General features: G+C 44.2%; 1 protein-coding gene across 1 annotated transcript; it reads right to left on the bottom strand.

The window, feature by feature from the left end:
* Positions 1-2: 2 nt before the first annotated feature.
* On the bottom strand, positions 3-27,712 carry SMAGP (small cell adhesion glycoprotein). Its single transcript, XM_057557545.1, has 5 exons — positions 27,645-27,712; positions 25,716-26,038; positions 24,956-25,027; positions 1,445-1,525; positions 3-746 (listed from the first exon to the last, which is right to left on the bottom strand). Exons 1-5 carry the CDS (start codon positions 27,710-27,712, stop codon positions 568-570), a joined length of 723 nt encoding a protein of 240 aa, XP_057413528.1. The 3' UTR covers positions 3-567.
* Between the last annotated feature and the right edge of the window lie 284 nt (positions 27,713-27,996).

Genomic DNA, 27,996 nt, shown 5'->3' with positions numbered 1-27,996 from the left:
AAAGATTTTAATTCTGAGAAAAATAGCCTAAGAAGTCTGGCTTGCTGGGGAATATGGAAAGGAAGGGCTCAGATTAAGGGATGTGGCACGTTCATCAGGAGAGAGGTCTCCACAGTCTCCTGCCCCTCCTGGCCTGGCCTTTCACTGTGGTGTCCGGCCTCCGGGAAGAACTTCTGTGGGACGCTATTTCCACTTGGGCTGTCACTAGGTGACCAGGTATGGGCCAGAGGAGCATCCAGTGACCCCCAACTCTCCTCCTTCCCTTCGACCTGTGAAAAAAGTGAAGATGACGGGGCACATATTCCAGTGTTGCCTGGTACAGCTCAACCTCGCTGGTCAGCCAGAAGCACCGGCTGTATGACAAACGCCTGGCTAGAGACGTCATGAGCAGCTTTCTTCGTGTCCCCAGTCGCTGGCGTCGGTGATGTTAGCACTTGTGCCTGTGTCCCAGAAGGAGCTCAGTTCTGCCACTATCAGTCGATGCTTCTCACCGGTTTCAGATAAAACTTTCACCTAATTGTGTGTTAGCGCTGGAGCCTGGATAAGCTCCTTGGGGTCTGGGAACCATTAGATGAAATGTTCCTCCTTCTCCCTGCCCTTGGCTGAGTTGCTCTCCATCTGGAGGATGGCGCCGGGCTCGCCTTCTGCAGGTTCGTAGGTGACGTAGCTGCCTTTGTTCTTGTACAGGTAAAAGAAGATCAAGATCACGACTGAGAGCAGGGTGAGGAAGACCACTGTGATAACAACTTGGAAAGGAGAGGGAAAATGCAGAGATGTTTCAGGATTGAGGACGTCTCAGTAACTCACAAGGTCCCCTGCATTACACGGTCCCCTCACTCTTGGTGAGGATCCTCCTGCTGAAGTTAACTAAGCGTCCGCTTCCAAATCCATATTCTCCCACCAAGCCCGACTTCCTTGGTACGTGATATCTGGAGCCTCTTTGTGCTTAGGGACACAAGGCTTTTGATTTCTGACAAAACTGAACTCCCTCTCAACTAGTTCCTGATGATTATGACAGAAACAGGAAGGAAGGAAACAGGAAATCGCTTATCCCAACAGGAAGGGTTTTAAAATTCATAGCCTCCTGTAGGGGTTTCTGATCCCTCCCATCCTCTTTCTCACCCACTCAACAAACTGCACACATCCTTATCCCTACCCCCATACTCAACTGTAGTGCCCATATGCACTGCAGCTATTTGTGGCCACCTCCCAACCTGTCATTTACTGGCGGCACCTCTGACACGAAGCCTCTAAGAGTCTTTTATAACCTTGTGTGTGTGTGTGTGTAATATGACTTGCATGCCAAAACGAGCCCATTAATGGATTTGGTCTCTAATTTGTGGTGCTTTCCCATGTAGGGAAAATCCTGGTCTATCACATTGTCTCTGGAGCAACAGAGCCCCTGAGCTCAGAAGGTCCCTTGATTTGGCTCAGAGCCTGTTACCTGCAATGAGTGCTGTGCTGGCTTCAGCTTCTGGGGACAGGGCCTCAGTGGCCTGTAGGATTGGGGTGGCCATCGGTTCTTCTGGAAAATTTAGCAAAGTGGAAAAGGAAATGGGGTGAATTCTTTTGTTCTAAAACACGTTTGTCCTTCAATTTCACTACCCCACCTTCTTCCCTATTCAGACTTTTATCATTTAACTCCTATAGGACATCTGTAAAGAAAAACCTGGAGAATAGAGGAGAAAACAAACCACCACCAAAGACGATAAACATTTTGATGGATTTCTCTCTGTCTAACATAGTGGTTAAAGTATGGACTCTAGGGGGCTTCCCTGGTGGCGCAGTGGTTGAGAATCTGCCTGCTAATGCAGGGGACACGGGTTCGAGCCCTGGTCTGGGAAGATCCCACATGCTCCCACGGAGCAACTAGGCCCGTGAGCCATAGCTACTGAGCCTGCGCGTCTGGAGTCTGTGCTCCGCAACAAGAGAGGCTGTGATAGTGAGAGGCCCGCGCACCGCGATGAAGAGTGGTCCCCACTTGCCACAACTAGAGAAAGCCCTCGCACAGAAACGAAGACCCAACACAGCCAAAAATTAATTAATTAATTAATTAATTAATTTAAAAAAAAAGTATGGGCTCTAGAGCTGACTGACTAGGTTCCAATCTGAGCTCTTTTACTAGCTGTGTGATCTTCAGAAAATTACCTAACCCCTCTGTGCATCAGCATCCTCATCTGGAAAATAGAGATAATAGTACCTACTTTATAGGGTTGTTATGACATGTATTAAGTAATTCAATAAGGGTAAGCTATTATTAGGAATACATTTTTGCATAAATGAGATAAATGATAAATGTATATACATGTATATATCAATATATTTATATTATATGCCACATGCATTTCTTCACTGTTTTTACAAACTCTTTGTAAACATTATTATTATTTTTTTTTAATTTTTTATTTTATGGCTGTGTTGGATCTTCGTTTCTGTGCGAGGGCTCTCCCCAGCTGTGGCAAGCGGGGGCCACTCTTCATCGCGGTGCGCAGGCCTCTCACCATCACGGCCTCTCCTGTTGCAGAGCACAGGCTCCAGACGCGCAGGCTCAGCAATTGTGGCTCACGGGCCCAGCTGCTCCACGGCATGTGGGATCCTCCCAGACCAGGGCCCGAACCCATGTGCCCTGCACTGGCAGGCAGACTCTCAACCACTGTGCCACCAGGGAAACCCTAAACATTATTTTTTAATAATGAAATAATGCTCCTTCCCTTATTAAAACCCTTTTCTACGCTTCCAGAGTAAGCCCTGCCATTTGAAAGGTTCTGAAATAAGGCCTCTCCTACCCTAAAATATATCCCATATCTCCTTCTGCTATTGGTCTATCTGTCCTTCAGAGCCTGAAAGTCCCACTCCTAAAGTCACTACCCAGACTTCTAAGTGTTTCCAAAAGAAGTCAGGAAGCCCTTCAGTTCTCTCCTAGTTAGCATTTTAGTGTAGGCGTTTGAAAAGGTTAGTTACTGCAGGACAGAGGTATCCTGGGGAAAACAGTCTGACTGACCCTAAAATCACCCACAGGAGGCATCTCAGTATTCATTCAATAAATAATAATAGCAGCACTCATTAACTCTCTACTGTCTGCCAGCAGGAACAGCCTCCCCAGGAAGCAGGATTTGAGCTGGGGGCTGAAGCAGGGGTAGGAGTTTACAGGGTGAAAGGGGCGGGAGGTGGGGCACATTCTAGGCAGAGGGAAGAGCCTGGATCAAAGCTCCGAGATGAGAGGACCCAAAGGCCAGTGTGGCCGGAGCACAGGGCGTGAGCCTGATTCCTGTCTCTCGCCCGACACCTTCAGGATTCCATCCAGGACAAGGGAAATTCAGTCACTAGCGGTGGCCTGGTGAGCCTGGGAGCGGTGCCAAGAGGGGTTAGTGGTGTTGAAAGACCTTCTCACACAGGCCAGGGGAGGCCTGTTGAACCGTCCTGGTTTTGCCACAGGAAAAGCAGATATGGGTTGCCTGGATCGCCACCCCGCTCCCAGGGCCAGGCCAAACCCTTCTCCACTCTTTCTTTAGGAGCGGTGATACAGTCAGCTACTTTGTGGCTTCGGGCAAATGGTTACATCTCCCGATTCATCCATCCATTCTCATCTGTAACCAGTAGGAACTATATTAACCAACTCTGCAGGGCTATTGCGAAGGCTAAATGAGAAAACGTGCAGGCAAGCATCACTGAAAGGGAAAGCCGCTCTAGGTTTGAATCCTGCCCCAGCATAGTCCTAGGTAACCTTGAGGAAGTTACCAAACCTCTCCGAGCCTCAGTTTCTCTCCCATGCGTAAAATAGGAGTGTGGTAGGCAGCTTCTAAGATGAATCCCGATGGTTCCCACCTCCTGGTGTTTACATCCTTGTGTTAAGCCCCTCTCCCTGTGTGTCAGCTGGACCCAGTGACTAGCTTCTAACAAACAGAATACAGCCAAAGTGATGGGCTGTCACTTCTGAGATTATACTGTGACTTCCATCAAAGACAAGCCCTGAAGTTTATCCACCTGATCACTGCCTCAGACTGCTGCTCCTCACCATGCATGCTTTCCTCCCCCAAATGTCCTGGGACTGCACACCATCTTCCCACCATTGATCTAGAGTTCTATACAGCTGCTCTCAGTTTTGTCTTTCTTAAACATTTGAGAACTTAAGATACACAAAGCACCGAGAAGAATAATGTATGTACAGAAGCTTCAATATAAAGATGAGTAAGATTCAGTTCAATCGATCAACAAGAATTTAGTTTGCACCTACCACGTGCCAGAGGCACTGTCATAGATGCTGGGCAAGCAGCAGTGATGAGGTTCGCCAGGGACCCAACCACGGAGCTGAATTTTAGTGAGGCTTCAGAGAACAGATATGTATGAGTCCTCGGAAAGAGAATCCAGGAGGGTAGATGATTCCTAGTTGGGAAATTCTGCAAATAATCCCAATTATAACAGCTGCCATTTGCTAAGTCCCTGCTTTGTGCTGGGCATTTTGTATACATAATTATTAATCCTTAGAATACCAACCACTTCACAGCAGGTGTTTTTAATTGCCAATGTGGACCCTGAGGCCCGGGAAGAGTTAAGTGACATCCCTCGTATTACACACGAAGGAACAGTGGATGGAGCCAAGATCTGAATCCAGGACTAGCCCCTCCAAAGCCCAAGCAAGGTATTTATACTAAGCCTTCCTAACGCTGTCCTTTTCTTTTTTTTTTTCCAATAGGGAAAAAGAGGAAGAGGTAACAAAAGATAACTATGAGGCAGCACAACCAGCTTTCCAAAAGTGCAAGGTTTTAAAAGATATGGACATGGGGGCTTCCCTGGTGGCGCAGTGGTTGAGAATCTGCCTGCCAATGCAGGGGACACGGGTTCGAGCCCTGGTCTGGGAAGATCCCACATGCCACGGAGCAACTAGGCCCGTGAGCCACAACTACTGAGCCTGCGCGTCTGGAGCCTGTGCTCTGCAACAAGAGAGGCCGCGATAGTGAGAGGCCCGCACACCGCGATGAAGAGTGGCCCCCGCTTGCTGCAACTAGAGAAAGCCCTCGCACAGAAACGAAGACCCAACACAGCCAAAAATAAATTAATTAATTAAAAAAAAAAGAATGCAACACGATTCTTAAAAAAAAAAAAAAAAAGATATGGACAGTTGCGGAAGAAAAACCAGAGGACCACAATCAAATACAGACCGTTGCATTACAAAGAATGCTCCTTTAATGTGAACTTGCTCACAGGCGACTGGTGAGCAGGGAATGATATCAGAATGATATCAGTCACGTTGGCTCATATGCAACCTCAGGCTTTCTACAACTGAAGAGTACATTTCATCAATAAAGACCTTAAGAAACATAAAATGCACTAGAAGTACCTTCCTTGGACGCAGTTATCAGTTGGTTTCCACTTAATATTAAGCCATCTGGTGATGCAGTAAGTACAAATGAAGGAGGTACAAAAAAAAATTACTTCTATACAAAAACATTAGAAGAAGGCAGAGCCATGTAAGAAATTTACCTCTATATGAAATCTACCTCTATGAGAAAACACTAGAAGAAGGCAGATCCTACATCAGATTTTTATTTTTGATGAAAATAATCTCTGTTGGAAGTTAAGTCTCTCTGGAACCAGCTTCTAAAAGGAGGAAGCACACTCCCCAGGGCACAGGGGGTCTAGGACGGACAGGGATTCAAGGTTCAATGATGGTGGAGATTTAACTGCCAATATTTTCATTCAGACTGTTGTATTTTTAGGGTTCTCATTACAAAGTTTCAAAAGTTTTGAGTGTTCTGTCCCAATTCTGTCTTTCCTGTAAGCCCATTTCCAGTAATGTGATTTCAGAATGTGAATCTTTTCAAAAATGCACATAAAGGTTAAAAGCAGAAACTTAGAAGAATAGTGTCAGGAAGCTCTATACAGCTCAAGTTGGCAAATACATTGGAAGGACAATTTAAAAAGTGTTATATCTGGAGCAAAAACAAGGAAATGGGCCAGGCTTGCTGTCTGGGCCTGAAGCTAAGAGGTCGGAGGTAACAGAGAAACTAGAACTCTCCCAGCCCGTTTTGCCTCTGTCTCCTATCAAAGAGAATGATTTCTGCACTAAAGGAGAGCAGGAGCCCTGGTGACATGGGGAAGTGAGCTCAAGAGAAGGGACACAACCCAGAAAGCACCAAGCTAATCTAAAAGGGATCCAAGTAAGTGACAGCCAAGGGCACCGAAAGAACATGTAAATGGGATCGCTATTGATGATACGGGAGCTTCTGAGAAAGACAGAGGGGCCAGGAGCCTGAAGGGCCACAGAAAGAGGTGGATTCCGTAAACAACTGGTGAAATTGATATAGTTCCTCAGCAAAATTCTAGAACAAGTTATAAGGAACTGCTTTGGGGGTCCTGAACTTGAAACCACAAGCATTAAGAGTTAATATGAGACCACTAGGAGCAAGCTGGGTCAGACAAGTCACACAGCCTTTTTAGACTGAGGTTCCAGGTTCATAGACAGAGAAATTAAAAGGCTAATTCAACAAGTATTTACGGAGTGTGTACTTTGTGCCAGGGTCTGTTCAAGGTCCTGGGCATAGATTAGTGAACACAACAAGCAAAAACTCATGCCTTCACAGTTCCTTAAAAAACTAAACAGAATTATCATATAGTCCAGCAATTTTACTTCTGAGTATCTATCCAAAAGAAATGAAAGCAGGAACTCAAACAGATATTTGTACACCAATATTCACAGCAGCATTATTCACAATAACTAAAAAGTGAAACAACTCAAATGTCCATCAACAGATGAACAGATAGACAAAATATGGTGTATATATATACACACACAATGGAATATTATTCAGCCTTAAAAAGGAAGGACGTTCTGACACATGCTACTATGTGGATGAACTTTGAAGACATCATGCTAACTGAAATAAGCCAGTCACAAAAGGATAAATATCATATGATTCCACTTGTCTGAGGTACCTAGAATAGTCAAATTCATAGAGACAGATAGTGGTCATCAAGAGCTGGGAAGAGGGGAGAATGAGGAGTTATTGTTTAATGGCTACCAAGTTTCAGTTTGGGATGATGAGAAAGTTCTAGAGAGGGATGATGGTGATGGTTGCACAACAATGTGAATGTACATAATGCCACTGAACTGTATCCTTTAAAATGGTAATTTTAGGATTGGTTCAAGATGGTGGAGTAGAAGGATGTGCGCTCACTCCCTCTTGAGAGAACACTGGAGTCACAACCAACTGCTGAACAATCATCGACAGGAAGACACTGGAACACACCAAAAAAGGCACCCCACATCCAAAGACAAAGGAGAAGCCACAAAGAGATGGTAGGAGGGGCGCAATCACAATAAAATCAAATCCTATACCTCTGGGTGGGTGACTCACAAACTGGAGAACAATTATACCACAGAAGTCCACCCACTGGAGTGAAGGATCTGAGCCCCACGTCAGGCTTCCCAACCTGGGGGTCTGGCAATGGGAGGAGGAATTCCCAGAGAATCAGACTTTGAAGGCCAGCAGGATTTGATTGCAGGACTTTGACACGACTGTGGGAAACAGAGACTCCATTCTTGGAGGGCACACACAAAGTAATGTGCGCACCAGGACCCAGGGGGAAGGAGCAGTGACCCCATAGAAGACTGAACCAGACTTACTTGCTAGTGTTGGAGGGTCTCCTGCAGAGGTGGGGGGTGGTTGTGGCTCACTGAGGGGACAAGGACACTGGCAGCAGAAGTTCTGGGAAGTACTCCTTGGCGTGAGCCCTCCCAGGGTCTGCCATTAGCCCCAACAAAGAGCCTGTAGCCTCCAGTGGTGGGTCGCCTCAGGCCAAACAACCAACAGGGACAGAACCCAGCCCCCCCCCATCAGCAGACAAGCGGATTAAAGTTTTACTGAGCTCTGCCCATCAGAGCAACACCCAGCTCTACCGACCACCAGTTCCTCCCATCAGGAAGCTTGCACAAGCCTCTTAGATAGCCTCATCCACCAGAGGGCAGACAGCAGAAGCAAGAAGAACTACAATCCTGCAGCCTGTGGAACAAAAACCACATTCACAGAAAGACAGACAAAATGAAAAGGCATAGGACTATGCACCAGATGAAGGAACAAGATAAAACCCCAGAAAAACAACTGAATGAAGTGGAGATAAGCAACCTTCCAGAAAAAAAATTCAGAATAATGATAGTGAAGATGATCCATGATCCAGGACCTTGGAAAAAGAATGGAGGCAAAGATCTAGAAGATGCAAGAAATGTTTAACAAAGACCTAGAAGAATTAAAGAACAAACACCGAGAAGAATTAAAGAACAAACAAACAAAGATGAACAATACAATAACTGAAATGAAAAATACACTAGAGGAATCAATAGCAGAATAACTGAGGGAGAAGAACGGGTAAGTGACGTGGAAGACAGAATGGTGGAATTCACTGCCATGGAACAGATAAAAGAAAAAAGAATGAAAAGAAATGAAGACAGCCTAAGAGACCTCTGGGACAGTATTAAACGCACCAACATTCGCATTATAGGGGTCCCAGAAGGAGAAGATGGAGAGAAAGGACCCGAGAAAATATCTGAAGAGATTATAGTCGAAAACTTCCCTAACATGGGAAAGGAAATAGCCACCCAAGTCCAAGAAGTGCAGAGAGTCTCAGGCAGGATAAACCCAAGGAGAAACACGCCAAGACACATATTAATCAAATTGACAAGAATTAAAGACAAAGAAAAATTATTAAAAGCAACAAGGGAAAAACGACAAATAACATACAAGGGAACTCCCGTAAGGTTAACAGCTGATTTCTCAGCAGACTCTACAAGCCAGAAGGGATTGGCACGATATATTTAAAGTGATGAAAGGGAAGAAGCTACAAGCAAGATTATTCTACCTGGCAAGGATCTCATTCCGATTCGAAAGAGAAATCAAAAGCTTTATAGACAAACAAAAGCTAAGAGAATTCAGCACCACTAAACCAGCTCTACAACAATGCTAAAGGAACTTCTCTAAGTGGGAAACACAAGAGAAGAAAAGGACCTACAAAAACAAACCCATAACAACTAAGAAAATGGTAATAGGAACATACATATCGATAATTACCTTAAACGTGAATGGATTAAATGCTCCAACCAAAAGACACAGGCTCACTGAATGGATACAAAAACAAGACCCATATATATGCTGTCTACAAGAGACCCAGTTCAGACCTAGGGACACATACAGCCTGAAAGTGAGGGGATGGAAAAAGATATTCCATGTAAATGGAAATCAAAAGAAAGCTGGAGTAGCAATACTCATATCAGATAAAATAGACTTTAAAATAAAGACTGTTACAAGAGACAAGGAAGGACACTACATAATGATCAAGGGATCAATCCAAGAAGAAGATACAACAATTATAAATATATATGCACCCAACATAGGAGCACCTCAATACGTAAGGCAACTGCTAACAGCTATAAAAGAGGAAATTGACAGTAACACAATAATAGTGGGGGACTTTAACACCTCACTTATACCAATGGACAGATCATCCAGACAGAAAATTAACAAGGAAACATAAGCTTTAAATGACACAATAGACCAGAAAGATTTAATTGACATTTACAGGACATTCCATCCGAAAACAGCAGATTACACTTTCTTCTCAAGTGCACATGGAACATTCTTCAGGATAGATCACAACTTGGGTCACAAATCAAGCCTCGGTAAATTTAACAAAATTAAAATTATATCAAGCAGCTTTTCTGACCACAACGTTATGAGATTAGAAATAAATTACAGGGAAAAAAACTAAAAAACACAAACACATGGAGGCTAAACAATACGTTACTAAATAACCAAGAGATCATTGAAGAAATCAAAGAGGAAATCAAAAAATACCTAGAGACAAATGACAATGAAAACACGACGATCCAAAACCTATGGAATGCAGCAAAAGCAGTTCTAAGAGGGAAGTTTATAGCAATACAATCCTACCTCAAGAAACACGAAAAAACTCAAATAAACAGTCTAACTTTACACCTAAAGGAACTGGAGAAAGAAGAACAAACAAAACCCAAAGTTAGTAGAAGGAAACAAATCATAAAGATCAGAGCAGAAATAAATGAAATAGAAACAAAGAAAACAATAGCATAGATCAATAAAACTAAAAGGTGGTTCTTTGAGAAGATTAACAAAATTGATAACCTTTAGCCAGACTCATCAAGAAAAAGAGGGAGAGACTCATATCAATAAAATTAGAAATGCAAAAAGGAGAAGTTACAATGGACACTGCAGAAATACAAAGCATCCTAAGAGACTACTACAGGCAACTCTATGCCAATAAAATGGACAATCTGGAAGAAATGGACAAATTCTTAGAAAGGTATAATCTTCCAAGACTGAACCAGGAAGAAATAGAAAATATGAACAGACCAATCACAAGTAATGAAATTGAAACTGTGATTAAAAATCTTCCAACAAACAAAAGTCCAGGACCAGATGGCTTCACAGGTGAATTCTATCAAACATTTAGAGAAGAGCTAACACCCTACCTTCTCAAACTCTACCAAAAAATTGCAGAGGAAGGAACACTCCCAAACTCATTCTATGAGGCCACCATCACCCTGATACCAAAACCAGACAAAGGTAATACAAAAAAACAAAATTACAGACCAATATCACCAGTGAATATAGATGCAAAAATCCTCAACAAAATACTAGCAAACAGAATCCAACAAAACATTAAAAGCATCATACACCATGATCAAGTGGGATTTATCCCAGGGCTCCAAGGATTCTTCAATATAAGCAATCCAATCAACGTGATACACCATATTAACAAATTGAAGAATAAACACCATATGATCATCTCAATAGATGCAGAAAAAGCTTTTGACAAAATTCAACACCCATTTCTGATAAAAACTCTCCAGAAAGTGGGCAAAGAGGGAACCTACCTCAACATAATAAAGGCCATATATGACAAACCCACAGCAAACATCATTCTCAATGGTGAAAAACTGAAAGCATTTCCTCTAAGTTCAGGAAGAAGACAAGGATGTCCACTCTCACCACTATTATTCAACATAGTTTTGGAAGTCCTAGCCACAGCAATCAGAGAAGAAAAAGAAATAAAAGGAATACAAATGGGAAAAGAAGTAAAACTGTCACTGTTTGCAGATGACATGATACTATACAGAGAGAATCCTAAAGATGCCACCAGAAAACTACTAGAGCTAATCAATCAATTTGGTACAGTTGCAGGATACAAAATTAATGCACAGAAATCTCTTGCATTCCTATACACTAACAATGAAAGATCAGAAAGAGAAATTAAGGAAAAAATCCCATTCACCACTGCAACCAAAAGAATAAAATACCTAGGAATAAACCTACCTAAGGAGGTAAAAAACCTGTACTCAGAAAACTATAAGACACTGATGAAAGAAATGAAAGATGACACAAACAGATGGAGAGATATACCATGTTCTTGGATTGGAAGAATCAATATTGTGAAAATGACTATACTACCCAAAGCAATCTACAGATTCAGTGCAATCCCTATCAAATTACCAATGGCATTTTTTACAAAACTAGAACAAAAAATCTTAAAATTTGTGTGGAGACACAAAAGACCCCGAATAGCCAAAGCAATCTTGAGGGAAAAAAAAAACAGAGCTGGAGGAATCAGACTACCTGACTTCACACTATACTACAAAGCTACAGTAATCAAGACAATATGGTACTGGCACAAAAACAGAAATATAGATCTTTGGAACAGGATAGAAAGCCCAGAGATAGACCCACGCACCTATGGTCAACTAATCTATGACAAAGGAGGCAAGGATATACAATGGAGAAAAGAGAGTCTCTTCAATAAGTGGTACTGGGAAAACTGGACAGCTACATGTAAAAGAATGAAATTAGAACCCTCCCTAACACCATACACAAAAATCAACTCAAGGGCTTCCTTGGTGGTGCAGTGGTTGGGAATCCGCCTGCCAATGCAGGGGACACAGGTTCGAGCCCTGGTCCGGGAAGATACCACATGCCGCGGAGCAACTAAGCCCGTGCGCCACAACTACTGAGCCAGAGCTCTAGAGCCCGCAAGCCACAACTACTGAGCCCGCATGCCACAACTACTGAAGCCCGCGTGCCTAGAGCCTGTGCTCCACAACAAGAGAGGCCACTGCAATGAGAAGCCCATGCACCGCAGCAGAGAGTAGCCCCCGCTTGCCGCAACTAGAGAAAGCCCACACCCGGCAACGAAGACCCAACACAGCCAAAAATAAATAAATAAAATAAATAAGTTAAAAAAAAAAATCAACTCAAAATGGATTAAAGACCTAAATGTAAGACTGGACACCATAAAACTCTTAGAGGAAAATATAGGAAGAACACTCTTTGACATAAATCACAGCAAGATCTTTTTTGACCCACCTCCCAGAGTAATGCAAATAAAAACAAAAATGAACAAATGGGACCTGATGAAATTTAAAAGCTTTTGCACAGCAAAGGAAACTGTAAACAAGACGAAAAGACAATCCTCAAGATGGGAGAAAATATTTGCAAACGAATCAGTGGACAAAGGATTAATCTCCAAAATATATAAAAGCTCATGCAGCTCAATATTAAAAAAAATAACCCAATCAAAAAATAGGCAGAAGACCTAAACAGACATTTCTCCAAAGAAGATATACAGATGGCCAAGAGGCACATGAAAAGCTGCTCAACATTGCCAATTATCAGAGAAATGCAAATCAAAACTACAATGAGGTTATCACCTCACACCAGTTAGAACGGGCATCATCAGAAAATGTACAAACAACAAATGCTGGAGAGGGTGTGGAGAAAAGGGAACCCTTTTGCACTGCTGGTGGGAATGTAAATTGATACAGCCACTATGGAGAACAATATGGAGGTTCCTTAAAAAACTAAAAATAGAATTACCATATGACCCAGCAATCCCACTACTGGGCATATACCCAGAGAAAACCATAATTCAAAAAGACACATGCACTGCAATGTTCATTGCAGCAGTATTTACAATAGCCAGGTCATGGAAGCAAACTAAATGCCCATCGACAGAAAAATGGATAAAGAAGATGTGGTACATATATACAATGGAATATTAGGCATAAAAAGGAACGAAATTGGGTCATTTGTAGAGACATGGATGGACTTAGAGACTGTCATACAGAGTGAAGTAAGTCAGAAAGAGAAAATCAAATATCGTATATTAATGCATATATGTGGAATCTAGAAAAATGGTAGAGATGAACAGGTTTGCCGGGCAGAAACTGAGACACAGATGTAGAGAACAAACGTATGGACACCAAGGGGGGAAAGCAGGGGGGTGGGGGTGTGGTGGTGTGATGAATTGGGAGATTGGGATTGACATGTATACACTAATATGTATAAAATAGATAACTAATAAGAACCTGCTGTAGAAAAAATAAAAAATAAAATTCAAAAAAAATAAAATGCAATAAAAAAAGGTAAATTTTATGTTATGTATAATTTTATCACAACTTAAAGGAAAAACATTTTGTCATACAATTTACATCATGCGGGAGGAAGATGGACAATGAACACGTTAAAGAAGTAAAAGATATACTATATTAGATGCTGGTTAGTGCCATACAGAAAATAAAACCAGGAAGGGGGATAAGGAGTTGGGATGTGGATAGGGGTGGTGAGGGAGTGTCCCTGATGAGGTGACTTGAGTAAAATAAACACCTATAGAAGGAGAGGGAGGCAGCCATGAGGAGACATGGGAGAGGAACATTCCAGGCAGAGGGAACAGCAAGTTCAAGGTAGGGCCATCAAATAATATTGAAAAGCACCTGGGGCCGTCACAGGCTCAGCATGTTAAAGGTGCATCATGGAGGTCACTTGGAAGGAGCAAGGGGCAGTGGAGGAGCAGGTGAAGTCGAAGGGGCTGTATAAGAGGGGTGTTGAAGGTCATGGAAGGCCTTTGGCTTTTTCAGTGAGTGAGATGCAACCCTTTTAGAGGTTTTTGAGCAGAGACTGGATGTACATTTCAAAGGGGTGCTTCTCAAACTCTGCAGTGCATAAGAATCTCCTAGGGAGCTTGTTAAAATGCAGACTATAGGGGCTTCCCTGGTGGCACAGTGGTTAAGAATCTGCCTACCAATGAAGGGGACACGGGTTCGAGCCCTGGCCCGGGAAGATCCCACAAGCCGCGGAGCAACTAAGCCCATGCGCCACAACTACTGAGCCTGTGCTCTAGAGCCCACGAGCCACAACTACTGAGCCCGTGTGCCACAACTACTGAAGCCCGCACTCCTAGAGCCCATGATCTGTAACAAGAGAAGCCACTGCAATGAGAAGCCTGCGCACCACAACGAAGAGTAGCCCCCACTCACTGCAACTAGAGAAAGCCCGCATGCAGCAACGAAGACCCAACGCAGCCAAAAATAATAAAATAAAATAAAAATAAGATAAAATAATGAAAAAAAAAAATACAGACTATGGTTCATTAAGTCTAGGGTGGGGCCTGAAATTCCAAAGACTTCCCTTTTGAAACACGGAGAGCACCATGTTGTAAGGAAGACCAGTCTGGCTCACTGGAGGATAAGAGGCCACATGGAGGAAAACTGAGGCACCCCCAGCTCAGCCGACAGCCAGTACCAACTGGCAGACATGTGATGGAGGTCATTTTGGACCTTCTAGCCCAGTGGACCTTCCAGCAGATTGCAGCTGCATGAGTGAGCACTGGTGAAAACAGCAGAGGAGTGCCCAGCCAACTCCCAGAATGGTAAGAAATAATAAATTGCTGTTGTTTTAATTCACTAAGTGTTGATGTGGTTTGTTACACAGCAATAGGTAATTGAAACAGAAACTGAGTTTTAAAGCATCTCTTTGCATGTGGACAACGGGCTGTGAGAAGGTGGAGACAGGAGGAGAAGCAGATTATACCCAACACGTGGGCACAGCTGAATCCACCCAAAGGAGGGAGTCTTTTTCTAGTTTGCACAAAGGCACTGGCTGGGTCTAGCAGCAGTCCCGTGAGAAAGCGGTGGGATTCTGGAGACTTCTCGGGTGGTCCAGTGGTTGAGAATCCACCTTCCAATGCAGGGGATGTGGGTTCGATCCCTGGTCGGGGAACTAAGATCCCATATGCTGCGGGGCAATTACTGAGCCTGCGCACTGCAACGAAAGATCCCACATGCGTCGACAAAGATCCCACATGCTGCGACGAAGATCCTGCGTGCTGCAACTGAGACCCGATACAGCCAAATAAATGAATAAATAATTTTTTTTTTTTTTTAAAGAAAGTGGTGGGATTCTGGATATATTCTGAAGTTAAGGCTGAGGATGTGGGGTGAAGTCAAGGATAACACCAAGGTTTGGGGCCTGGGTAACTGGAGGGAGAGAAGGCCTGCTGTTATCTGAGATGCGAAGCCTGCAGGTGGAACAGGTTTAGAGGGGAAGATCCAGAGTTCAATTTTGGACATGATTGCAGACATCAAGACTGGAATTTGGGGGAATTCACTGGTGGTCCAGTGGTTAGGACTGCGCTTTCACTGCTGAGGGCGTGGGTTCAATCCCTGGTCAGGGAACTAGGATCCCGTGAGCTGCGTGATGTGGAAAAAAAAAAAAGACTGGAATTTGGGGAAGAGGTCTGGATTGGAGATTTTAAAAGTCAGCACCTTTACAATCATGAGACTGAATGAGATCACCAAGGGAGTAAGTACAGATAAAGAGGACCAAGGACTGAGCCCAGGGAGGAAACAGCAAAGGAGGCTGAGGAGTAGCAGCCAAAGAGACCAAGTACAAGGACTACCAAGTTTTCCCACAGAGGTCATGAGTGACCTTGACAAGAGAAGCTTGGTGAAGTGCTGAGTATAAACCCCTGGTTTAGAGTGGGTTCAAGAAAAAAAGAAAGCAACCTAAGTGTCAATTGACAGATGAATGGATAAAGAAGATGTGGTATATATATACATACACACACACACACACACACGCATGCACGCACACACACACACACACACACACAATGGAATATTACTCAGCCACAAGAAAGATTGAAATAATGCCACTTGAAGCAACATGGATGGACCTAGAGATTATCATACTAAGTGAAGTAAGCCAGACAAAGACAAATATGATACGATATTGCTTATATGTGGAATCTAAAAAAAAAAACAAAAACAAATGAACTTATTTATAAAACAGAAATAGACAGACAGACATAGAAAACAAATTTATGGTTACCAAAGGGGAAAGGGGGAGGAGGGGTAAATTAGGAGCTTGGGATTAACAAATACACACTACTATCTATAAAATAGATAACCAACAAGGACCTACCATATAGCACAGGACACTAAACTCAGTATTTTGTAATAACCTATAAGGGAAAAGAACCTGAAAAAGAATAGATATATATGTATATGTATAACTGAATCATTTTGCTGTACACCTGAAACTAACACAACATGTAAATCAATTATACTTCAATAAAATTTTTAAAAAAAGAGAAAAAAGGGAAGGAAACGCACTGAAGGCAGAATATAAACTCTTTTTTTTTTTCTGTAAAGTTGAGCAGGGAAATAGGGCTATAGCTGGAAGGGGAAGAGAGTTCAAGTTTTTTTTTTTTTTTGCTTTTTTTAGATGGGAGAAATGACAGCCTGTTTATGTATGGACAGGAATGACTCAGATGAGAGGGAACAATTGACGGCTGCAGCCATGTCCTTGAAGGGATGGGACCCAGTGCACGGATGAAGGGATTGGCTGCAGACAGCAGAGGTCGTTCATGACTAATGTGCACATGGGCACGGAGGTGGGCAGTAGGTAGATGGGGGCAGTGGGAGCCTTTGGCAGTTCTCTTCTGAGAACTCTAATTTGCTCCAGAAAATAGAAGGCCGTGTCATCAACTGAGAGTGAGCATGGGGAGGGGGTTAGATGAGTTGAAGGTGCTGCCTGAATAGCCAACGTCTCATCCCAGAACCGTGATAGTGTTTCCAATATCCCTGTGGAGTAACACAGCCTGGCTTTATTAAGGACTAAGTTGGGTAGGGACTTCCCCGGCAGTCCAGTGGTTAAGATTCCACCTTCCAATGCAGGGGGCGCGGGTTCTATCCCTGGTTGGGGAACTAAGATCCTGCATGCTGTGCAGCGTGGCCAAAAATTTAAAAAAAAAAAAAGGACTAAGTGTGGGGAGTAACTGGCCATCAGGGAATGGAGTGATGCCAGTCTAAACAGAGCTTCTTCTTCCACTGGGATTTGACCTTAATTCTTTTTGAATTGATATTATTATGTCAGACCATGCCAGGGCCAAATTAAGGCCTTTGTGTAATTCAAAATAAAAATACATACTTCCCTGTGGTGCAGTGGTTAAGAATCCATCTGCCAATGCAGGGGACACGGGTTCAAGCCCTGGTCTGGGAAGATCCCACATGCCGCGGAGCAACTAAGCCCGTGGGCCACAACTACTGAGCCTGTGCTCTGGAGCCTGCGAGCCACAACTACTGAGCCCACATGCCACAACCACTGAAGCCCACGCACCTAGAGCTCGTGCTCCGCAGCGGGAGAAGCCACCGCAATGAGAAGCCTGCGCACCGCAATGAAGAGTAGCCCCCGCCCATCTCAACTAGAGAAAGCCCGCGCGCAGCAATGAAAACCCAACACAGCCATAAATAAATAAATAAATAATAAAAATAAATAAATTTATTTAAAAAAATTTTAAAAAATAAAAAAATAAAAATACTAAATCACAAGACAGATATAAGAAAGTCCAATAATACATTTTCCCTTTATGGTAACAACTCTTGGCTTTTTTGCTTGTCTTTAAAATATAGTGAGGGAATTCCCTGGTGGTCCAGTCGTTAGGACTCTGTGCTCTCACTGCCGAGGGCCCGGGTTCAATCCCTGGTCGGGGAACTAAGATCCCACAAGCCAGGCAGCACAGTCCAAAAAAAAAAAAAAAAAAAAAGTGAATATTAAATCCTTTGTGAGAGCTTTTGTTTTGGTGTTCTGGCTTACTGGTGCCTTCCACACAGGCTTAGTATGGAAGGGTTTAGTGTCCTTTGGGTAAATACAGACCCCAGTAGACCCAGGGAAGGTTCAACAAATCTGTGGACTCAAAGTTAGAGGGGCAACTAGTAAGCTGATAAACAGAGATTTAAAATGACTGGAGAAATTGGCCAAACTGAACAAGATAAGAATTCAACACACACCTTGCTCTTAGGTCCGGGAAATCAACTACTCACAAATAATGGGGAAGCCACAGATTAGCAGCATCTATAAAAGACTTACAGTGGGATCACTAGAAATTCACCGACACTGGAAGAATAGAACCCAAAATAGCAGCAAGAGTGATAGGAAGGTCGTAGAATTTTGGATACTTTTTATTTTCTTTCTTTTCCTTTATCTGCCAAATTTCTTAGGATGATAATGACTTTTATAATCATAAAATATTTAAAACTTGCTGTTATTTTAGGCACCATGAATATAAATGTGGTCTCTACAACGGCATCAACAGTGCAGCCCTACTCTGCACTACTCCTAGGCCACTGAGTTGCATCTGGGTGCCAGTTTTGAGCTGAGCAGCCAACACAGTGAATGGCTTGGAAACCATATCAGATCAGGAAAGCCTGCAAGAGAAAGCTGAGTGAAAACTTAGTTGGGGATGGAGGGTTAGGACTTGAATGCTGTCCTTGAATATACCAACGATGACCTGTACAAGAGGACTAATGGCAGAAACTAATGGGAGATGGATGTCTTCCCCAGAGAACGAAGAGCAAAACTGGGCAGATGCTTCATGGGGAACTGGAGAGAGAATTCCAGCACAGAACGGGTAGTTGAACTATCTGACCCTCAGGACCTTTCTCAGCCTTAATGTTAGAATTTTTATAAATTGAAAATGTTCTATCAGAATTCTCTACAAAATAAAATTTTCAAACTGGTGAACTCTCAATGAAGTCTGTAGTTTAGTTAACAGTATCATACCAATGTTGGGACTTCCCTGGTGGTCCAGTGGGTAAGAAGACTCTGCACTCCCAATGCAGAGGTCCCGGGTTTGATCCCTGGTCAGGGAAATAGATCCCACATGCATGCCTCAACTAAGAGTCCTCATGCTGAAACTAAACATGCCACAATGAAGATCTCGCATGCCGCAACTAAGACCCAGTGCATCCAAAATAAATAAATAAATATTTTAAAAATAAATAAATTAAAATTGAAAAGAATAATGCATTAAAAAAAAAAACAGTATCATACCAATGTTAATTTCCTGGTCTTCACAAATGTACTGTGGTCATCTCTATCGACGTCAAATGTACCAAATGACATTTGAGGAAACATGGCTGAAGGGTATACAAACTCTCTGTACTATTTTTGCAACTTTTCTATAAATCTAAAATTATTCCAAAATAAAATGTCTATTAAAAAATCAAAAATTTAAAAGAATCTAAAAAAGAGTGGATATGTGTATATGTATAACTGATTCGCTTTACTGTACAGCAGAAACTAATACACCATTGTAAATCAACTATAGTCCAATAAAAATTTTTAACAAATCAGGGACTTTCCTGGTGGTCCAGTGTGTAAGACTCCGTGCTTCCACTGCAGAGGGCATGGGTTCGATCCCTGGTCAGGGAACTAAGATCCTGCATGCCGCGCAGCAAGGCCAAAAGAAAAAAAAAAAATCAAGAATTTGAATTCTACTCCACACAGAAGAGGTTTTCTCAGACTAAAAGTCACAGGGTGTCCGAGCTAATGAGCTGGAGCCTTCGGGCTTTACGTATCAGAACGGTAATCTATATTTATGACTTACAGTTTGCAAAACATACATTATTTTATCTCCACCCCAAGAATGTGATGTAAGTAGGGTTGGTATTATCATTATGTACAAGCCAGAAAATTGAGGTAGCTCAGCAAGCTTCGTCAACCAGCCCACCGTCACTCAGTAGTTGGCCCAGCCAGGCTTTAAATCTATCTCCTCACTTCAAGGTTCTTTGCAACTTCTGGAACCATCCCTGCTCTGCCTCCAGCTAAACATTTTGTTGACGTGTCCACTGGGTTTGGTTCTCAGAGTTTTATTTTTTTATTTTTTTATTTTTTTATTTATTTTATTTTTTTTTGGCTGTGTTGGGTCTTCATTTCTGTGCAAGGGCTTTCTCTAGTTGCGGCGAGCGGGTGCCACTCTTCATCGCGGTGCGCGGGCCTCTCACTGTCGCAGCCTCTCTTGTTGCGGAGCACAGGCTCCAGACGCACAGGCTCAGTAGTTGTGGCTCACGGGCCCAGTTGCTCCGTGGCATGTGGGATCTTCCCAGACCAGGGTTCAAACCCGTGTCCCCTGCATTGGCAGGCAGATGCTCAACCACTGCGCCACTGGGGAAGCCCTCTCAGAGTTTTATTGCAGGATGGGTGTTCACTAAAGCACTGTTTGCAAGAGTGACACATATCTGAATGTCTATCAGCAGAGGAATGATTAAATAAATGACAGGTCATTCATTCTGGAAATAGTAGACAGTTGTTAAAAAGAATGTGGTAGATCTGCAATTACTGGGACAGAATATGTGGTTAGACGAAAAAAGCAAATTGCTAGGGCTGTATGTGTTATATGATTACATGTCTGTAAAAAAAAGTAAAGTAAAATAAAACTATAAACATATATATATATACACACACACACACACACACACATAGAAAAAGTCTAGAAGGTTATTCCCTGAGGGGCATGTAATAGCTTTGTAATGAAAGAACAACAACAACAAAGTAAACTAAGTTCAGGAAACGTGGCATACAAGGGGGGAAATGGTTTACAGCTTTCCCCCTATTATCTCCTGTTCCTACCCCATTTCTCTCCTGTCTCCTCTTCCAAACAAAGGACTAAAGTTACTTTGAGGACTTCCCTGGCAGTCCAGTGAGTAAGATTCCGTGCTCCCAATGCAGGGGGCCTGGGTTCGATCCCTGGTCAGGGAACTAGATCCCGCATGCATGCCTCAACTATGAGTTTGGATGCCACAACTAAGAGTCTGCATGTCGCAACTAAGAAGTCTGCCCACCGCAACTAAAAGATCCTGCATGCCTCAGTGAAGATCCCGTGTGCCGCAACCAAGACCCAGTGCAGCCTAAATAAATAAATAAATAAATAAGAAAGGCAATATACTAAGGAAAGAAGAAATATTAAAAAAAAAAAAAGAATGTTACTTTGTTCCTTCCCTTCTCCGGCTTAGAAAGACTGTAGCACCTATTTTCTTTAAGGAGGGAGGCCTGGGGCTGAGGACCACAAGATTTGAGATTTGAGGCTCCACCCAAATCCTAACCTATAGCAAATGAACTTCAAGATCTATTTGGCTCACTCACCTTTTTTTTTTTTTTTTTTTGTTAACCTAGATACCGGTTGGTTTCTTTGTGGCCCTTGTTCCTGGGCTAAATCTCTTATCACTGAGGCATCAGATCCTTTGCCACCTGAGTCTGACAACCTATTTATTTGCTCTAGCCCTGCCCAGCAAAGGGCGGCTCCCCCAGTTCTCCTTTCCATGGGAACCCGCCCTGGAATTCTGCTCCCTTTCTCCTTCCTTCTCTTTCATGTGCCCCAGCCATGGGGTGGAGTGGCTGAGAGCAGTATACCATGACGGAAAGAATACAGGACTTGGCACAATATCCTGCCTCTGCCATTATTAGCTGCACGACTTTGGGAGAATTTCTTAACCTCTGAAAATTTCTTAACTTCCCTGAACCTCAGTTTTTGCTTCTGTAAAATGAGAATGAAATGTGCTCACAGGGTTGTGATGAGGAATAAGCGAGATGAACAACACTGAGTGTCTAATCTAGAGAGAGGCCAACCTAGGATGTAGCTAGTGTGACTACATGGCAAGGGATGGGCTTTACCCAGTGGGGTGGGCAGAGCGGACAATGCCTATTCCACCCCACTCTCCTTCCAAGAGGGCAACTTATGCACTAGGTACAGCAGGCAACGCGCCTAGGGTCCACCATACTTCTAGGGGCCCATGAAAATGTTTTTTAATGATCTTAATTTCTTTTAAAATCAGAAGAAAAAATTGAATGTTTATGTCAAGGAAATTATAATATTGTTATATCAATCAATTATAAATATAACCATTAATAATTTTATTGTATATTAATATTGTATTCTTCCTTATACCAACACAGTTGTAAAATACAATTTTTAACATATTACCTTTTTAAATGGAGGAATGGGCCCACAAAGGCAAAAGTGCCAAGGGCCCCTGAAAGTTCTAATGTGGCCCTCACTTTCAGCCCTCTTAAAGGATATCTCCTTTAGGAGATCTTTATAGATTGGGGCAAAGGGATGTGAGAGGGCATAGGTGGGGAGGTGGGGAAAAGACATGCAAGACCCTCAACAATCCCATTCTTCAAAGTACAAGCCCTCACCCTGTCTGTAATTTCTCCACTTCTGTCCCTGAACTTACATTTGCTTGGACCCAGTGGGTAGGGGACTATATATGTCCTAAAATACCACTCCACTCATGTCATTTGTTGGGTTGAAAATGTAAACATACGACTCAACAACAACAAAACCAGACAACTGAAAAATGGGCAAGGACTTGAATAGACGTTTCTCCAAAAGATATACAGTTGCCAATAAACACATGAAAAGATGTTCAACATCACTAATCATTAGGGAAATGTAAATCAAAACCACAATGAGATACCATTCACACCCATTAGGATAGCTGCTATTAAAAATCAGAAAATAACAAGTGTTGTCAAGGATATGGAGAAATTGGAACCCTATGCATTGCTGGTAGGAATGTAAAATGGTATAGCTACCCTGGGAAACAGTATGGCGGTGCCTCAAAAAATTAAACAGAATTACCACACTTCTGGGTATATACCCAAAAGAATTGAAAGCTGGGACTCGAAGAGATATTTGTACACCCATGTTCACAGCAGCAGTATTCACAACAGCCAAAAGGTGGAAGCAACCCAAGTATCTACTGATGTATGAGTGGATAAACAAAATGATATACATTATATACATATAATATTATTCAGCCTTAAAAAGGAAGGAAATTCTGACACATGCTACAAAATGGATGAGCCTCGGAGATGTTATGCTAGTGAAATAAGCCAGACACAAAAGGACAAATTTTGTATAATTACACTTACACTAGGTACCTAGTCAAATTTATACAGATAGAAAGTATAACGGTGGTAGCCAGGGGCTGTGGGGAAGGGGGAATGAGGAGTTATTATTTAATGGATACAGAGTTTCAGTTTGGGAAGATGAAAAAGTTCTGGAGATGGATGGTGGTAACAGTTGTACAGCAATGTGAATATCACTCAATACTTAATACCACTGAACTGTACACCAAAAAATAATCAAAATGGTAACATTTATATTATGTTTATCTTACCACAAAATTTAAAACAGAATGTATATAGTTCTGCTTTTGTCCCAGTCCTAATTTCTCAGCTGCCCAAGCAAGTACCACCTCTCTTCCCTACAGGCAGGTTTATTCCGGAGGTCCTCTGCCCTGTCCCCCAGAATACCCTCCAAGGTAAGCACAGTCTCTGTAGTTTCAGAAGTGGCGGCGCTACCTTTATCTGGAATCCCTGCTGCACCCCTCTTTGCCTGTATAAACCTCACCCATCCTTCAAGGGTAAGGGCTCCATCCCTTCCCCACTCATGAAGCCTGTACTAACTAATCTAGACGGCTACCCACTTCTCCCTTTTCTTATCTCCAGCAGACAACTAAGGGTCTGAATTGCTATATCACCAGTCACAGAGGACACTGCCTTTGACTTCCCCTGGGGTTCTCACTCACGTGTTTCCACATCAGTAAAGCAGAGAATGTCTGTCCTAATGACAAATGAGACCGCATATGGAAACAAAGGTGTATAGACCAACCAAGGTTTTGTTCCTCCCTTACCCTAATTAACATGTAATGAAAACAACCAATGAGTATCTGATGGGTTGTCCAGCTCAGCTTGGTTATGAAATGTAAGGTAGGAATTCATTCTTATTCTCTTTTTTTTTTTTGGGGGGGGGGGGAATCCATTCTTTTTTTTTTTTTTTTTTTTTTTAATGAGGATCTTGAATCAGATGCGTATGTTTGATTGATTGATTGATTGATTGATTTTGGCTGTGTTGGGTCTTCGTTTCTGTGCGAGGGCTTTCTCCAGTTGTGGCAAGCGGGGGCCACTCTTCATCGCGATGCGCGGGCCTCTCTCGTTGCGGAGCACAGGCTCCAGACGCGCAGGCTCAGCAGTTGTGGCTCACGGGCCCAGCCGCTCTGCGGCATGTGGGATCTTCCCAGGCCAGGGCTCGAACCCGTGTCCCCTGCATTAGCAGGCAGATTCGCAACCACTGCACCACCAGGGAAGCCCCAGGGGGAATCCATTCTTAACGTGAAGGGGAAAGAGGGGGATCCCTGACTAGGGAACAAGGGTAACAATAGTTCTGGGGAACAAGGGATTTTTGATGCTGGAGTGAATCATAAGAGGAGTGGAATTAGAAAGCAGGCAGAGGGACCTTCCTGGCAGTCCAGGGATGAAGACTGCACTTCCAAAGCAGGGGGCACCGTGGGTTCGATCCCTGGTGGGGGCACTAAGATCCCACGTGCCGCAGAATTCCTTTCTAGGAATAGGTGGGCTTTTCTAACAAGCACCCAGTAATAATAACCGATGTTACTGAGTGCTTGCTAGATATGAGACACTGTGCTAGGTGTTTTACATGGATTATCTCATTTAATCCTCACAAATAAGGTACTATTTCCCCGGTTTTACAAATGAGACTGGAGCTTAGAGGGTAGGTCACAAGGTGACAAAGCTCTAAGTAGTAGTACCAGGAATCGCTCCAGGTGCATGAAACTTCAGATTCAAACTGCACTAAAGTGTGCACGCTGGTTGCCTTCTGCTTCCTCCCAGGACCTTTTCTGGTGTGAGGCAGGTGGAGAGTAGTGGGAGTCTTCCCACCTGGGCAGAGGGCTCAGGGAATTCCAGGACTGGGCTAGGGTGGGGCAGTTGAAGTGGGAAAGGCCTTCACCTACCTCCTGGAGAAGGCGTGGTTGGGAGGCTAGTCATCTCGGCAGGTGGACAGGCACCTGCAGGGAGGTGCAGATCTGTAGGAAGAGGGACAAAGAGCGGAATGAGGTGGATAGGCCCATGCCTGGGGCTGAAGATGACTGGAAATCCCAGGAAAGCCTTTGGTGCCAGGTTTTCCTGAGTCCCTTACCCAACTCTCCCCCCGCACCCCCCGCCCTATTGAACGTCTATCCGGGGATCCTTTCATTGGGCCACCACATTCACCTAGGAGGTTTCTCAAGGCCTGAGAAAGTTAGGTAAATGTATGCAAATTAGCAGCGGACCCAGTTTCACCCAGGCGAGGTAACAGGTCCCCGGTTCTCTCCCAGCCCGCAGTCTGGGGGGAGCCGTCCACTAGGTGTCAGGAGAGCGCAGGGAGGTCAGGCCCCCGGCCCAGGCTCGGGGCCGGCGCGGGGGCAGCGGCGGGGCCGGGCCGGGGAGCCAGGCGCCGGGCACCGGAGGGAGGGTCGTCAGTCGCCCTCTGGCCCGCCCGAGACGGCCAGTTGTCGGGGCTCGGCCCTCCGCCCCCAGTGCCCCCTCGGTCGTCCGCTGCAACGTCCGCGCGGTCTACCGAGCCCCGCTGGCCTGGCCCCCGCGGCCGCCCACCACCGGCCCGGCCGAGACTCTGGCACCTTGGGGCCCTCGCCGCGTCCGCGGACGTCGGGGCTCGAGCCCGCGGCACCGCCCCCCGCGCCCTGACCCCGGTCCAGAGCCCTCCTGCGTTACCCGCGCCAGGCAGGGCTCGCTGCGCTCCGAAGGCGGCCCGTCCCAGACACCGGTTCCGAGCCGCCGCGACGGGAGGCTCCAGCCGAGGCCCGAGCTCGGCCGCTCTCGGTTTCAGTTCTTGACGCGGCCTCGGCGGCTGCAGCGTGAGTGTGGGCGACAGGGCTCGCCTGGCCCTCCGGCCCTGCCCGGGTCCCCACCTCCGCGTGCTCACCTTACCAGTCGGACGGGCTGCAGGGGAACGGCAGGCGCCGCGCCGCGCGTCCTGCTCAACTCGACGGGGGCGGGAACCGCAGGCACCGCGGGGACCCGCCGGGGACCCAGAGCTGAGGAAGCAGCGCAGAGACGCTCAGAGTTAGCTGCCGAGGCCGGCCGGGGGCGGGGGGGCGAGGGGGCAGCCGGCTGGGTGGGACAGGAAAAGAGGAGAGAAACCGCCCTCTGCAGGTTCCCTCTGCCCGCCGGGCCGCCTCAGCTCCCCCGGGAGGAAAGGCTGCTTTTCCTTCTCCGATTGTCACTTTACTCTCCATCCGGAGCCGCTTCCTCCCCCGCCTGCCTCGAGGCACGGGAGGGCACGGGATCAGAGTGAGCCCGGAGCTAATGGGATGTGTCCTCTTTCCCCGCCATCGACGTTATTTGAATTTTCAGCAAATGTGGAAAATTACATTTACTTGCGTTTGCATATCACTTACGTAAATGGGTCTGTATCCAGAAGCTTGGAACATAAGCTAACTTACTGGGCACACCCCGGGCCGGGGAGCGGGGTGTGAGGTGGGGACAGGAACGTTGCCCCATTCGGATCTTCCTTGCCCGAATTCATCTGAGGCAGTGTAGTGTAGAGGTTAAGAGCGTTGTGGACTTTGGACTCAAACAGTCCCAGCTCCGCTGCTTCTTAGCTGTGTGACTTTGGGCAAATTACTTAACATCTCTAAAAGCTGTTCCCTCATCCCTGAAATGGGGGACTGAAAAATCATGCCATTTCAGAGCGTGGTTCTAGCACCTGGGAAGCACATCAATTTAACTACTAATTAATGCCATACTTTAGTCACCTCTTGACTCGCTTCTTTCTGGCAGGAAATGTTCCCAAATTAATGAGGAACTCAATGAGTAAGGATGTAAAGTATAAACACAGGCTCTGGAATCTGCTCTGCTGTGTGATCTTAGACAGTTTTGTTTCATTTATCTGGGGCAGTATCTACTGTGGGGATGGAATGAGTTAATATTGATACATTTAAAGCATTAGAAGCTTACCTGGCACACAGTAAGTGGTCAGTAAATGTTATCTTGGCTTCCTGTTTAGGGTTAGAACTCTTGTGGTTATTCTGTCTTCCCTCCCAGTGATACAGACTTCTGTGCTTACTTCTTATTCCTGGGAGGCAGTCTCTAGGTTTGGGAATCAATATTTATATAGATCGATCGAGACAGGAATTGTGCATGTTCATTTGGGAGACAAAGACTGAAAGAGTCTCAGAGAATGGGGGCACAGAGTGAGAAAAACAGCAAAGAAAGAAAGAAAAGAAGGGAGGGAGGGAGGGAGGGAGGAAGGAAGGAAGGAAGGAAGAAAGAAAGAAAGAAAAAGAAGGAAAGAAAGAAAAGAAAGCATAGTTGCTTTCATTCCTAAAGATGTTATGTGGTTGGAAAAAAAATAAAAATAAAAACAGAAAAAACAGTAAATTGACTAAATTCATGTACTTAAATTATTTTTAAAGGCATAGCAGTTATCAGTGAGGAAGAAGAAAGCCCATGTGTGGGAAAACTACCAATCCAACCAAGAAAGGCAAAGAAAGTAACACGTAGGCAAGGTGGATGTAAGTTAATAAAAAGGTAAGGCTGGCCAGTCCTCCCATAAAAGAATACCCAAGAGAAAAGGAAATTCAAATCCTAACGGTTAAATTGCAAAGGTGCACAGCTGCTTGCATTTATTGACAAGCTGACCATGAATTCCAGGAAAAGCTGAGATTTTTCTTGTTATCTGGGTCAGTCTCCCGCATGGCATATTCCATTATGTCTGAAGATTGTTAAGAACCACAGACTCTCATAGGCCATCCAGCCCAAGTGAATACTGATTTGCTGTGTTACTTTTACAATTTAATTTGATGGCTAATAGTCTCTCACAAGCATCTTTTTTGTTTAAAATGTAACCTTAAAAGTTTTGCTGGTACATGATTTTAACCCTGTAGGCACATGCTATTCATTTTCAAAGTGTAAACATGCAGAAAAACAGGATCCAATATGCATATGCTCAGCACCCACCCAATTTAGCATAAAGTAAGCAATACTGTAAGCA

Source organism: Balaenoptera acutorostrata, chromosome 11 (assembly GCF_949987535.1).
Source record: "Balaenoptera acutorostrata chromosome 11, mBalAcu1.1, whole genome shotgun sequence".
In the NCBI taxonomy this organism is placed as follows: Eukaryota; Metazoa; Chordata; class Mammalia; order Artiodactyla; family Balaenopteridae; genus Balaenoptera; species Balaenoptera acutorostrata.
Note: the sequence above shows the minus strand (reverse complement) of the source record. Positions and strands in the feature narration are given on the sequence as shown.

Coding starts and splice junctions, on each gene's coding strand:
- SMAGP (XM_057557545.1), bottom strand. CDS start 27,712: ATGGAATATGCCATGCGGGAGACTGACCCAGATAACAAGAAAAATCTC. Junction 1,526..24,955: donor AACCACGCCTTCTCCAGGAG/GTAGGTGAAGGC, acceptor TAAATTTTCCAG/AAGAACCGATGGCCACCCCA. Junction 747..1,444: donor CAGCACAGCACTCATTGCAG/GTAACAGGCTCT, acceptor CTCCTTTCCAAG/TTGTTATCACAGTGGTCTTC.